Here is a 15,468-nt window from a genome sequence, read left to right on the forward strand (position 1 = left end):
AAAAACAACCTAATTACATGCATTGAGATAAAAAAATGCGTTGGCCCACCTATCTACAGCCAGGGTAGACTGTGATAAGCACTATTTCAACAAACGGTGGCGTATTCCTTTAAGGTCAACCCTAAAATGTTATGGAGTACCATGGGGAAACAGTCTTGAGACCCAGCCAATCATTAAATGGCTTGTTGATTTTCCTGCGGGAGGATTGGTGTCCAGGATTTATGCTAAACTGATACAGGTATCCGTAGGAGAACTCCCAATAGTAAAGAAATGGGAGCGAGAGCTGAGCCTGGAGGGGCTAGCCGGTAGGTTTGCACGATATTAACAAAAAGTGATATTGCGATATCGATTATGAATATTGCAATATCGATTATGAATATTGCAATATCGATATTAATTTCGATATTTAAAAAATATGTGACATTACAAAAGTTACGGGAAAACGCATCAAAATAGATTCATAACAAATAAAACTAGTTTTCTTACAACACAAGGTTTATTTCAACTGACTGTCATATTGGACTGGTCCAACCTGAATAAATAAATAAGGACCATGTCTACAGAACAGGACCTGATTTACTGGTTGGACAGTATAAAATAAATAAATAAAGAGAACAGGAGACAATTTTTCTTTCTCTTCTCTGATTCATTCCGTTTTGTTGTCTCTATCTATTTCTTCACTTACACTGTCACTCTGTCGAAATATGCACACACGTGGTACACTCCATAGGGTTTGTCACGTAGTGGACCCGTGGTACGCTCCATAGGGTTTGTCACGTAGTGGACCCGTGGTACGCTCCATAGCATTTGTCACGTAGTGGACCCGTGCGCTGACGTGCACTAACATGTGCAAGTGGCACAGTAACTGGCCAATGAAATTATGATTATAGCGTTTCAAGCCATACAGCCAACGGACGGAACGCAGCGCTCCACAAAATAAACTAAATATTGCATACTTATCTTTCACTTTTGATATAATATTGCACAACGTGATATCGCGATAACGATATTGAGTCGATATATCATGCACCCCTACTAGCCGGCTCAACCACGACCAAGAAAATGATAGCTCAGCGCTGGCTCCCTCCCCACTCGCTTTGTATAAAACAGTGGTTGGCGTATTTTCTGGATATAGTTATGCTTGAGCTCTCTACAGTAAGGATTAACCAAAGCCAAGTCATCGATTATAGACCTATGGAAAGGCGCAGCAGCACAAATATCAGTCCTAATGACCTCAGCATCACAAGAATTAGAGGAGAGTGACTAGGCAAGGTGTGATTTCTGCTTTTGTTTCTGTTTATTTGTTTGTTTGGTTTTTTCTTTTCCTTGAGAACGCGGAGGGTGGGAGAGGGTGGTTGTTCTTGATCAAGTGTGTTTGTCTGTTCTGAATGTTTGAAATGAAAAAAAGAATAAAAAGTTGATCTTAAAAAAAAAGAAAAGAAATCAGTGCGTATTCAGAACTGTGTACAGGGTAAAAATGTCAGACGGAATTCATTAAACGGATACATCCACTATACAAACACAAAGAGGATATTTGTATGCCTGTAAGCGCATAGAGAGCATACAGGTGACACATTTTAAGAGCAGATACGGTTTGTTATATAGCAGCAAGAAAGCAACAAACCTCTACCTATACCTGAATCAACAATTCAGTTCATTTTTAAGATGATAATTCTGTGAGATGACTAGTGGCAGCGTTTGAGAAAAAGTCTTATAAAAGGTTTGCAAGATTAAATATCTATACTAGAAAATGTGGAAAGTATTTAAGCTTTCTGGAGGGCACAGAAGAAGCCATGTACTGTGGAGAGGCGTATACTATGTGCGTATTGTTTTGTCATATATAATGTTTATTTGGTATTTTTGTTATTATTTTATTGTAGTATATTTAATATTATGGTTATTATTTCATCTTGTCTTAATTAATAATAAGTGTTGATGACAAGTGGGAGGGGTTCAAGGGGAAGGGGATGCGTTCATGGTCATAAAAGATAATAATTCTGTATCACCTGTAGCAGAAAATGTTTACTGTCTTTAACTAAGAACGCATTTAAGTCTTTAAACCTAAGACTAAAGCCCAATTTCTTGTCAAGCCTATGCAGCCACTCCACTACAAGTAGTAGTGTAGTGATCTATTGTGCATGTGTGGAATGCAACCTCCAAGTGGATAGCATAAACAGAACTTCTATGCAAACCTTACTGTTTTCTTCTTTCATCTGTTCTTTTTAAATTTTTTTCCCGCGCAAAGTACCAGTAGGGGATGGTAGTACCTTGCAGTTATTGAAGCCCTCTCCAAACAGTATGATCTCAGCGATTAGAGTAGAGTCTGGCACCACCATGGAGATAGGTCTAAACATGGACTTGAGGTTGTCTGGAAGCTCAGTACGACCAGCATAACCTTCAAAAAAATAAAAAGAGGCATTTATGACAGGTTTTCATGACAGAATTTTTTTTTTTTTAAACATCCCCTGAAAATATCTCAAACTACTTGTACAACGTAATCAGCATAAGCATATGCAGTGTATGCATTTGCACATTTGTGTTGACCTACCGGGATTCATGGTGATAAAGATGCCACATGACCAGACCAGGCGTATGTGTTGTCCGTCAAAATGGAACATGGATTGTCCAGCTGCGAGGGCGGAAAGGATTAAGAGGATCTGCTGGGCTACTACCGACAACACCTCGATGTTGATTCGGTTGAACTCATCGAAGCACCCCCATGCTCCTGTCTGTTCATAATAAACATAATAAAATACATACAAATCACGCATTAAAAAGAAAATCCACTCCTAATAAAAAAATAATAAAAAAAACACATGCAGTTTTGCCTAGTTTATTTTTGTACACAACTAAATAAAAAAATATTTTGCCAGGTCTTTAAAGACACAGACTTGTTGACCATACATTTATTAGGGCCAGAGTGCCGACAGCGGCGAAGGCCCTATTGAAACTGAAGGAATTAGGGCCCGAGCGCCGACAGCGGCGAAGGCCCTATTGAAACTGAAGGAATTATTATTATTAGGGCCCGAGCGCCGACAGCGGCGAAGGCCCTATTGAAACTGAAGGAATTATTATTATTAGGGCCCGAGCGCCGACAGCGGCGAAGGCCCTATTGAAACTGAAGGAATTAGGGCCCGAGCGCCGACAGCGGCGAAGGCCCTATTGAAACTGAAGGAATTATTATCTTTCTTTCTTTCTTTCTTTCTTTCTTTCTATTATTTTACCGTCAAATGAATTGGCTTTTTGAGGGGCTTAACATATTCAAAAACTCACCAAATTTGGCGGTTGCATCAAGTCTGGTGAAAACTTACGTATTTTAAGGGTTTCGGGAATAGGCGCACAAAAATGGCTCGCTAGCGCCCCCTAGAAAGTTAAGAAAATTGAGCCCCTGCAGTGCGTTTAACGTAGACTCACGAAACTTGGTACACATATGTAACATGTCAAGATGTACAAAAAACTTCATTAGAGCCATACCCTAAACCCAACAGGAAGTCTGCCATTTTGAATTACATGTTCGAAATTAGTGCGATTTTGGCCATTTCCACATGTCGTACTTTAACAAACTCCTCATAGAGATTTCATCCGATCAACTTCAAACTCGGTCTGTGCCATCTTAAGATGTTAAAGATGAAAAGTTGTTAAAAGAAAAACTTTTCGTCATAGGGCGTGGCCGTGGCAGGGCGGCCATTTTGTGCGTTTCGCCGCCGAAACAGGAAGTGGGTGTAACTCGAGTGTACGTTGTCCGATTACCTCGAAACTTTTCAGGATTCATAAGAGTCCAACCCTGAGGACAAATAAAGGCCGATATTTACTTAAAGTCATAGCGCCCCCTAGTGGCAACAGGAACTAGGCCTAAAAGTCAAGGTGCTATACTTTAACGAACTCCTCCTAGAGATTTCATCCGATGAACTTCAAACTTGGTCTGTACCATCCCAACACCTTAACGATGAAAAGTTATTAAAAGAAAAACTTTTCGTCAGACGGTGTGGGCGAGGCGTGGCGGCCATTTTGAGTGTTTAGCGATGAACAAAGAAGTTGTTGTAACTTGAGTTTACGTTGTCGTATCTGCCCTAAATTTCTCACAATTGACAAGGGTCCAGGCCTGAGGACACCTACAGGCCAAAATTGACTTTTGGTCATAGCGCCCCCCGCTGGCAACAGGAAATCTGCCTTATATGACAAACATCATCCGATTTGCATTAAACTCATAATGTGTGGTCTACGTGTGATACTGAGCCGCCCCCTATAATATGGCCACGCCCACTTACTCAGGCCACGCCCCCTTTCATAACATTTGTGAGGTGTCATTGAACTCAGCAGAGACTTCCTTCTTTATCGGTGATGGTTTGGCCCGCCCCCTATGCTTTGGCCACGCCCCTTTTCACAGCTAATTAACAGCATGACGTAGAATCTTGTGTGAGGTATCGTTGTACTCGGCGGGGAGTTCCCTTTTCATTGGTGACGATTTGCAGCGTCTGAGTTGCGCGCAAATGCACGGTCGCAAGGAGTGGCGTCCGCTGGTGACCCCGACGCGCGCAGAGGCGCGATGGCCCGTCCATCGCTGCTCGCAGCTTTAATTTGTTACTACTTACTTTAACTTTATTATGGGCATGTTTTATTATTGATTAAGCTACCCGTCAGTACATAAAGTAGCATTCTGCATAATGAGTACTTTTTCTTTTGGTATTTTAAATATATTTTGATGTTTATACTTGCTAAAACTAATAGTATTTTTACACTGTGGTGTTGCTACTTTTGTTTATAAGTAAAACAGTACTTCTTTCACCACTGGTCAACACACACAAATGGAGAGAGAGAGAGCAACCTACTAACTACTTACCCAGTTTTAGTGTTTTACCCAGTTTTTCTAGCATGAAAATATATAAATAGTTAAAATTAATTTCATATCTTCTAGCTTTTTCCTACCTGTGCCAGGCCAGAGTACATGCGTCCCATGGATTTGTAGTCTAGTCCTTCAGAGCAGTTGACTACGATGACGTACATTCCTAGAGCTTTGCCTAAGTCTTTTGTTGTCTCTGTCTTTCCAGTACCAGCTGGACCTTTAGGAGAGCCCCCCCGATGGAGATGGAGTGCTGTGGTCAGGGTCATGTAACACCTGGACAGAGTCAAACATTTACAGACAGATATTTACTCTATAGAGAATCGATGTAGAAAAAAATATTCATAAAAACAAATATAGTTAGAATATTTATGGTATTAAAACAATATTAAACACGTTAATTAAACATAGTGAAACCTTAAAAAGAAAAGACAATGAAAACAAAATGGAAATACAGTGCGTTTATTAGCATTTTAAGCTGTACCTTAAAAATAAGTATGTGAAATGGTCTCCAATGTGAAGTAATACATCTGTATTTCAATTATTAATCTAACCACCATTAACATAATATTTGCCAATAATAATTGTATCTGTGAATGAACAAAGAGCCAAGGTGTAATCTAATGATTATACTGCAGTAACAATGCTTACGCAAATCTGTCCTCCAGAATGGCGGAATCAATCAGTTGTCTGATACTTGATATGGATATCAAAAGTTTAAAACATTTTGATAATTTACTAATTAATAAATTAACTGACATGCGACAGATTGATTGATGTGTTGATGCATTTGTTGGTTGGTGCACTAAATGACTGACTGAATACTTGATTGCTACCTTACGCAAATCTGTCCTCCAGAATGGCGGAATCAATCAGTTGTCTGATACTTGATATGGATATCAAAAGTATAAAACATTTTGATAATTTACTAATTAATAAATTAACTGACATGCGACAGATTGATTGATGTGTTGATGCATTTGTTGGTTGGTGCACTAAATGACTGACTGAATACTTGATTGCTACCTGTCAGTAAGTGGAGTGATTACGAGCCGTCCAGAGTTGCCCAGGTACTCGTAGCCATAGTTGAAATGTGTGTTGGTCTGTCGGATTATACAATCATTCGCATCCTATTGGGAGAAAAAAAAACAACCAACCACGAAATGGACAAGTTTAGTAGATGCTTTTTTTTAATACTTCTATTTCATCTCAGCAAAACTGATCTCTTGCTGCCATTAGACAGGTCAGCAAACTGAGTGGAGAGAGTAAAATGTAAAAAGGTGTATTCACTCTGCAGGGATTACACCACCCTCATTAAACAAACCACACCCAAAAGATACTAAAAATGTTGCTGAAATGGCTTGATAAAGGCTTATGTGCTCTTCTTTTTTCATGCTGTCTCTCTCTTTTCATACTGTATCATGTCTGTTGTTCTTTTTTGTGATTAAGTTTTTGTTTTTTTTAAACATACAAAACATAAAATTTGCAACATGAACATATCCCCCTCCCCTTTGTAATCACCACCCACCCAAAATAAAAATCAAGAAGAGATGACACAGTAACTACAATATTCAAGAAGATACAACAAAATAATAACAATAAACCATAAACCAAATAAACATATGTATAAATGACAAACACCATAAGCCCATCATACAGGTTTCTCCTCAGCACAAAGCTTCTAGGAGCCCTCCAGAAACCTCAGGTACTGTCCCTATTTTCTAGTATAGACATCCAATCTTTCGACCGCCTGCCACCCTAGCCATCTCACAAGCCCACTCCTGGATTGAGACCTTCCAAATTGCTGTACCACAACCTCAAAGTATTTCATTATACTACCGAGATACAGATCCCCCCCCGTCCGTGTGACAATTTTCTTTTTCAATCAATACCTCCAAAAAAGGGGAGATCTACCAATACATAACTTTTGATTTCGCTATTAACACTTGATGAAGTATTTATTTATGGATCCAGTTCAAACAGCTGGGCCACTTTTGTCCAAACGACATTTAAGTCAGAGATTATAGGATGCGTTTTTGCCTCACCATACAGTTTAACAGGATGGGGGCTCTCCTAGGAGGAGGTGACCAGTCGGCCAGATGCCTAAGTTAAAAGCATAGTAATAATACAACATCTTTGGTAGACCCAAACCATCGCTATCAATCTGTCTTTGTAATTTATTAAAATGTAGCCAGTGTTTTCTACCATTCCATATAAATGTATTTGTTATCCTGTCAAACCATTTAAAATATGACAGGGGAACCTCCAGAGAAAGAGGGTGTTTGGTGTTTTTTGCCCCCAATGTCTCCTTCCAGGCAGCGTGGCAATGGTTATGTTTAGGGTTAAGGTTAGCTGCCTGAAAGGCGCCGTTGGAGGCAAAAAACACCATTGAGCGAGAAAGAGATTTGATAAGGTAGTTGAGCTTGGGAACACAAACCCTTTTCATAACATTGACCGTCCCTGCTATTGAGAGATTGAGAGTCAACCATCTATTACCATCACAAGATATTTTATTCAATAATGGTTCCAAATTAACTTTAACTAGGTCTTTTAACTGGGGAGAGAATAAGATACCCAGATATACGATACCTTGCTTTGGCCACTGAAATGCACCTGAAGTGCCCCGTTGTGGCTGTTACAGGGCACTGAGCTGTTAAAGGTAACGCTTCTGACTTGGACCAATTTACCCTATAACCTGAAAATTCAAGAAAGCCTCAGTGATCTGTCTGTTGTTCTTACAGGACTTGCATCTCTCAGAGCATACCTTATCCCAGTATAGTCGCAGCTGGCAGAGCCACTCGAATGCATTGACATCATTGCAGCCTGTCTTGGCCAGCTTATCAATGACATCCCGAGCGTGAACCTCCACTGTGACCAGGGCAACAATCTTCAGACGTAGGACTTTGGACAGGTTGCCACGGATGATCTCTGAATAGCATTGAAGCATGGAGACCTAAACAAAGAGAGTGATAGCAAAGGCTCAAGAGTTTATTGGAAGCTTTTTAATTCTTAAGATGACCATGTTGGCTATCCATACTACTGAAAAGGCTGATACATTGATTTTTAACATAACAAGGCTATTTTAATCATGGGCTGTGCAAAATACTGAAAATGCATCAAACTACCTTTATCAGACACAGATGACAAAAGACACATTTTACATGCTTAGAGTCATCATACTGGGAATAGAGTGTTTAGCTTACTGCATGGAAACATACTGGTAAGTTAACAAATCATCACAGTTAGTTCACTCAATATGAAATTTAATAAAGTACCATAAAAGTTTTTTTGGGCTTTTTTTTTTTTTTAAGATCCTTTTTTTTGGGGGCATTTTCAGCCTTTATTTTTGACAGGATAGCTAAAGACATGAAAAGGGAGAGAGAGGGGGAATGACATGCAGCAAAGGGCCACAGGTCGGAGTTGAACCCGGGCCTGCTGCGTCGAGGAGTAAACCTCATATGGGTGCCCGCTCTACCAACCGAGGTATCCAGGCGTCCGGGATTTTTTTTTGCCTTTAATTAGTAGGATAGCTGAGGACAGGAAAGGGGGAACGAAATGCAGCAAAGGGCCATGGGTCAGACTCAAACACAGGTCACTGCAATAAGGTCTGAACCTTAAGGGCCGTCCACACCAAGAACGATAACAACTATAAATATATAGTTTTAAAAATCGTTGGATGGTGGAGTCCACACCACTACTATAATGACAATGGTGAACGATATCGTTGGGATCACTTGAAGAGCAGTTTGATGAACAATAAATACACCAACAGTCAATTAAAATCCATCTGAATTTACAACATAACATGTCAGATGACATTGCTGAGAGATTTGTTTAACACAGGTGGTCAGTGGCGTGGCGTGACTTCCCACTTTGTGGGCCTACAATCTTTTAGCTCTGTGTATTTTTGTATTTCTAAACACTAGCAGAGCCGGGGATGAGAGCGGGCGGGTGGGTGTCAGATCTGTGCAGATTTTTTGTTATGGTGCTCTGCAAAGATCTGCTCTGATCCCTGGCTCTCTGTAGCTCTATGCGCCGCTGTTTCCTAGAGAAGGGAGTGATCTCAGCACCCCAGGGACGGACAGAGTTTTTTGGTTCATAAATGTAAGCCTACCTGAATTCAATACATAGGATATCACTAGACATTCCTGTAATCTTAGGTTGCAAAGTCTGCTGTATCAGTTTATCACGTATGCTATTATCATCACCTGGAGCGTGCAGTGCGTGCTTGACGCCACTGTTTGCAGAACATTCTCGTTCTTGGTGTGGATGCTCACATCGTTAGAGTTATGGTTATAGTTATCGTTGTTGGTGTGGATGACACTTTAGTATATGGGGCGCACACTTAACCCGGTGAGCTACGTACCAGGGTGCCCCAAGTTCCAGAAAAGTTTAGTTAAGCAGCAAAAAGTAAATTAAACCTGTTTCTTCTTCATGGACTTAAGGGAGGACTTATCAGCCCTCTCCTTGCTGGTAATGAGAGATTTAGTGACATCAGTGGTCCACTGGATCTGACTGGCAGTGATGAGCATCTGAAACAGGAAAAAGTTGTTTTTATTTAATTAAATTTTTTTACCCAATGACATGGACTGAATAAAATCCATTGGAATGGAGAGGGGTAATTTTGAGTTCAGCAGGAATTGGGATTTGTAATAGAGAAAAAATAATTGCTATGACAAACTGATAAATCAATTTGCATTGCTAAATTGCAGCATATTTTGTTATGACCACCATTGACAGTAATTCAAGAGCATGTCACTGCATCAGTGACCGTCCGTTAGAATGTCAGATGGATGAAGATGCAAAACAACGATGGGCAGTTTAAGAGGGAATAGAAAGACAAATGTACCTGTCCTGGCCAATCTTTGACCCATTTGTCTCTCTGTCCTATCATCTTCTTCAGAGCTAAAAGGCAGCTGCTCAGAAAATCCTTTAACGTAATTCGCATGGTGTTCTCAACCTCACACAGCCAAACCTACATAAACACAAAACAAAATAGTGCTAACATTCTCCACCATAACTTTCTGTATTGTATTCTTTGCTTTCATGACTACACATTTATCAACCTAACACCCTTATCACCATGATCATCATAATCATCACTGCTGTACCTCAACTGGTCTGTCCAGTGGCACTGGCTGGCCAAATGGAATAAACTCCCCATCAGCAGAGAACATCCCAGTGGCTTCTGGTTTTCCGGCCTATAGAAGACATACACAATGGCAGCTCTCTGTATGTACTGGTCTGATTCAGTATATTAATTGATGTAAGCCTTAATGTGCTTCTGCGGATAAATGCTACCATCTAAAATTTTTGATAAACTAAGAAATACCAGTCACTTGGCACAAGGTTCAGTTTGAAAAGGTGTTTCTGCAACACAATGTGCTCTGATATCAATAAATCAGGTCTGGTGTATCAATGGAGAGCACACCTTATTGTTTTTTGTATCAGGACACGGACAAGTTTAGACAGAATTTATCTTTGCAATGTGTCTACTTGGGCTGTCTAGATCATATTGTTTTGCTCCAAATCCTTATCAAACTGATCTGATATTTACTTTGAAAGTATTTTTTTATTAATATTTCGTACTTACACACAGGGCATACTTACCCTTCAGTAAGACCACACTGACACTACTAAAGCATTTAAAATAAGCTTGAGAACTTACTGTAATCATTTCTAAAAACAAAAAACATAACCTGCGTAATAGCATTTCCTATATTTTGTTTGCCATTCCACCCATTAAGTAGAGTATATGAGTAAATCTTTTGCAGCAAATAACTACAGGTAAAGTAACACCATGTTAATGTATAATGTTTACTAATTAAATCTCTACTAAATGGCCTTAAATTGATATTTCGCAGTAGTAATGCAGCACATGCCACTGAGTGTATGTGAGCCTGTGATTGATTTTGTGATAATTTTTTTTGTAGCCTGCCTTTTCAATGCGTAGACTCTTGATGTTATCAAAACACTTCTTTAGGTGAGGTTGCATGGCGTCTGGGTTCTGTGACTGCCCCAGGATCTCCAGCACATCATCATTTGACAGGAAGTAAAATCTTGGGAAGATCTGCCTCTTGGTCTCTAGGTACATGTCCAGGGCCTTCTGGATCTCCTCAAGCTTGGCACTCATCTCTGATAGCTTCTCAGGCAAGCCTGAAAGACAGAGGAGAGAGGATGTTTGAAGACTTTACTTAATTCTGAATAATGTTTTAAGTCATATATAAATAAAAGTGAATACAATACACACACAAACACACACACACACACATATATATATATATATACACACATACATACACACATACATACACACACACACATATATATACAGTACAGGCCAAAAGTTTGGACACACGTGACCTTCTCATTCAATGTGTTTCTTTATTTTCATGACTATTTACATTGTAGATTCTCACTGAAGGCATCAAAACTATGAATGAACAGATATGGAATTATGTACTTAACAAAAAAGTGTGAAATAACTGAAAACATGTCTTATATTTTAGATTCCTCAAAGTAGCCACCCTTTGCTTTTTTTGATAACTCTGCAAACACTTTGTGTTCTCTCAATGAGCTTCATGAGGTGGTCACCTGAAATGGTTTTCACTTCACAGGTGTGCTTTGTCAGGGTTCATTAGTGGAATTTTTTCCCTTATTAATAAAAAAGCAAAGGGTGGCTACTTTGAAGAATCTAAAATATAAGACATGTTTTCAGTTATTTCACACTTTTTTGTTAAGTACATAATTCCATATGTGTTCATTCATAGTTTTGATGCCTTCAGTGAGAATCTACAATGTAAATAGTCATGAAAATAAAAAGGAAACGCGTTGAATGAGAAAGTGTGTTCAAACCTTTGGCCTGTACTGTACATATTATTATATTATTTTTTTTATTAATGAAGACATCTCTTTGAGCCAACTTCATAATCACAGATTTGTTTCGTAACACACTTAAATCCTTCCCAATTTTTTATTTGTTAACCATATGTTTTTTTTTATTTTCTTCACTCCAAATTTTAAGTAAAACAGCTGTAGACCCATCACAGTACAAATTGTTAATGCAAGAAGAAAAAAACATCTCAAGACTTGTATGTTGTCATACCGGGGTGGTGTGTTCCCTGCAAGGCGTTGTTATCCTTGTGGAGTCGGCCCATGATAATTTTCCAACTAGAACTAACTTCGCCAAACTCTTTGCACTCAAGAGGCAGCTGCTCTCTGATGTCCTTTCCTTGGAAAATGTTCTAGAGGAGAAAAAAATGGAAAGCGACAGAGAAAGATTGCGGTACGGTAGTGGAAAGAGGTTATAGTGGTGATTTAAACAAAACCACCAGCTGTGAGAAAGATTTATTCAGTAAGACTGCACACAAACTGAATTATGTTTTAATCAATGTATGGACTTTTCAGCCAGATGCCCTTTCTTAGAATGCAGACTGGCAACAATGTTGCAACCAAGTACAGATGTGTATAATGTTATATTGGTGTGTCAGGTAGCATTTTAGGCACATTTTTCATCCGTCTCATGCATGTCTGACGGAACAGATATGCTCCTATTTTAATCAATCCAGCTGTCTACACAGGCGCTGTAACGGCTCGCCTTTACTACATTATACATGAGTAAATGCAGTCAAAAGTGTATTTTTATGCTTCAATTCTATTTTCTTCTATCTTACATGCGTACAATTCTGTATTGGGCTCTGAGCACTGTCAAAGCACAGATGATTTACACATCCCGTGTAAACACAGACAGAACACTGAAGCTGCTGCTGCTCTGCTAACCAGTGCTCAAGGTGTAACAGTGAAATGCAACAATGTACTGTATCCAACAGTGGTAACCACACTGTGTGCCAAATGTGCACCAATAGAACTTACTGTATATTGTGCCAGAATCCAACAATAAATCATCAGGTCTACTGTAGTAAACTCAAACTCTCACAAAAGATAATGTGTACTCCATCAAATTATGAATACTAACAGACAATAATGAAATGCCAATCATAAAGCAATGAATAGTATACCCATGTATAGTAATGAATACTATACCATAGTACAGTATGTGAGTGTGTTTCCCTTACTTCCAGATAAATCCACTGACGTTGCACAGTGAGGATCATCTCGATGACTTCCAGCACCTGTGACAGCCGCCGTTCCCAGCAGTCCACCTCCCGCTCAAAGGCTTTGACAAACCGAGAAGCCTTCATTGTGGACAGAATAACCATGTTGTCATCCAGGGCCTGGAAAACCTCCTCTGTGCCCCTGAGAGAGACAGGGCGGAAAAACTGCTGATGAGTGCATAAAATGGATTCCAATGGTGACACATTTTCATAGTGGAAAAAAAAAATCTGTGAAATATACATTTAAATTATTAGTCAGTAGGTGAACCTGTACAGTTTGATGTAATCCAATGCATTGCATACATTTATATTAATATGTTCAGTTTTTTGTGTGCCAAAAAAGCTTTACTTCACCAGTTTTTAAAGCTGTATTATTGTTACATATTTGGCTGCATAACATTGAAAGGTATTTCTAACATTCCCTATGAATATCATGGAGTAAATCTTAACTTAAAGAAGGGCACTGTTAATATGCATGATCATTATTCGATTTTACATGATGAAGTCAAATAATTAATCAAAGAAAAAGGTTGCACCAATAATTTGATCTTGTGACATGACAATTTGAAGAAGAATGTATGTATAGAGGTTTCATTTACTGTACCTTTCACTTGTCCTTACTTTCCTCTCCTATTGCATTACAATCTGAAATCAGAATCATTGTGTTTTTCTCCCTCCCTGCCTCTTTTAATTGTGTTTACTGTGGGCCAGTGGATGACTGTAGCTTTCCGCCCACCGTCAAATCAGTTGGCATGGACTGCTAATTAGCCAAGGCCTGAGGTCTGACTCTATTCATTTTGATATGCAGTAGATGGCCTGGGCAATTCTGCTTTCACCAGCCAGGCTGTCACTCGCTTAACTCTGCCTTGCTGACTCATTTATGATGATAAACAGACACACTCACTCTCTTTTTCTGAATTCTCCAACAAGGCTATTAACCAACAGATCATTGTCGCAGCACTTATGCTCTCTACTATAGAGCCAGGCTAGAGAGGCATTACATTCCATTATATACAAAAACAAAGCTAGATTGCCCAATGGCAGTATTGAGTTGTACTAAGCTGTGGGATCTATTGATACAGGTAAATGAGATATAACGAAGACACATACAGTCATGTGAAAAAATGAGGACACCCATGCTAAAGTTGACTAAAAAGAGGAATAAAAGAATCATCTTTTTGAAATTTTTTAAACTGGCCTTTTATAGAAGAACATTTATTTATTTACGATACATTATTCATTCACAAAGAAAATTAATGTCCTTAAAGGTTGAATTTTTCCTCATTTTTTTAATTAAGGCATTAAGATCAATTTCCAAAAGATGATTTTTGTATTCTTCTTTTTAGTCAACATGACTGTATCTATGACCATAAGTCGGAGTGAGTTTTAGCCTGGGTTACAGTTTTAACTTCTTGAACCCTCCGCCCAACTCTGCCTTTAAGGCTTGCTTCCTCACCTTAGCCGATAGTGGCCTTCAGCTTTGTAAGGCTCTATATCCAGTAACGTTTCCTCCCATGTCTTGGTAATGTCCTCCAGACCCTTAAATATCAAACACAAAGAGTATGAAGGGACATTTCCACATGCCTAATGATAAATTGTCATTATTAGATTATTGACAGGAAACTATGAATCTTAGCTTTAAGTTCTACTGCTTAAATATGTCAGAGATGGAGAACCTTTTAGAAATTAGCATAATGACAACATATATACATACATGCATAATTTTTTTTCACTCTAAACAGCATGATTTGTGTGTTTTTATATGCATTTTTTTCTCTTTTTTATGTTTTTGAATCCCTCGGAAGTAAGGACTAATACGGTAGTGTACTGTGTTTACAAATATTATTGTTAAGTACAGTATGAGGATAGTTTTATCAGTAACATCAAAATAAATTTTCTAATAGGCACAGATAAACACCACTAGAAAGCAAAAAAATTCTAGAACCATATGATGTATTTCCATTTCCAATATAGGAATCTGACAGGTTGATTACTTTTCTGAGCTATCTTATCTCAAATTAATCCCAGCACATGGGTGCACCTTTCAGGCTCTCTTTTACTCACAGAATCTACAGAATGCAGTGCCAGTTTGTAATTGCACAACAACCTGCTGTTTTAGTAAATCAGCTGCTAATTACATGCAGAATGTGTAAATGAAGGCAAGGTCAACAAAGTTATTACATCACTCTCGATCTCGAGAGCAAAGGACTCATGGGGATTTGATTCGCTGTTATTAAAAAAATATAAAGAGGTATTTGCTGAACCAATTGTGCACATAGTTAATCAATCATTTAGAGAATGTGCTTTCCCTTCTTCCTGTAAGATGGCAATTGTTACGCCCATTTTCAAATCAGGAAACATAAAAGACATTAAAAATTATAGACCCATAAGTATACTTCCTGTAGTCTCTAAAGTAATTGAAAAAATTGTTGCCAAAAAGCTGATTGAGCACCTTAACTATGGAAATATGTTACACCCCATGCAATTTGGCTTCCGATCCAAATACTCCACCAG

At 38.8% G+C, this 15,468-nt stretch overlaps 1 protein-coding gene across 4 annotated transcripts in view; it reads right to left on the reverse strand.

The window, feature by feature from the left end:
- The window catches only part of dnah2 (dynein, axonemal, heavy chain 2), a 103,590-nt gene that overhangs the window by 55,812 nt on the left and 32,310 nt on the right, over window positions 1-15,468 (reverse strand). For all 4 annotated transcript variants that reach the window (XM_028563758.1, XM_028563755.1, XM_028563757.1 and 1 more), the window contains exons 28-39: window positions 14,411-14,493; window positions 12,916-13,096; window positions 11,946-12,084; window positions 10,779-10,996; window positions 9,952-10,041; window positions 9,690-9,815; window positions 9,262-9,372; window positions 7,605-7,793; window positions 5,867-5,970; window positions 4,927-5,116; window positions 2,549-2,729; window positions 2,268-2,395 (exon numbers count right to left, since the gene is read on the reverse strand). In XM_028563758.1, coding sequence (XP_028419559.1) covers window positions 2,268-2,395; window positions 2,549-2,729; window positions 4,927-5,116; window positions 5,867-5,970; window positions 7,605-7,793; window positions 9,262-9,372; window positions 9,690-9,815; window positions 9,952-10,041; window positions 10,779-10,996; window positions 11,946-12,084; window positions 12,916-13,096; window positions 14,411-14,493 — 1,740 coding nt within the window. The remainder of the gene's footprint in view (window positions 1-2,267; window positions 2,396-2,548; window positions 2,730-4,926; window positions 5,117-5,866; window positions 5,971-7,604; window positions 7,794-9,261; window positions 9,373-9,689; window positions 9,816-9,951; window positions 10,042-10,778; window positions 10,997-11,945; window positions 12,085-12,915; window positions 13,097-14,410; window positions 14,494-15,468) is intronic.

Source organism: Perca flavescens, chromosome 19 (genome assembly GCF_004354835.1).
Source record: "Perca flavescens isolate YP-PL-M2 chromosome 19, PFLA_1.0, whole genome shotgun sequence".
In the NCBI taxonomy this organism is placed as follows: domain Eukaryota; kingdom Metazoa; phylum Chordata; class Actinopteri; order Perciformes; family Percidae; genus Perca; species Perca flavescens.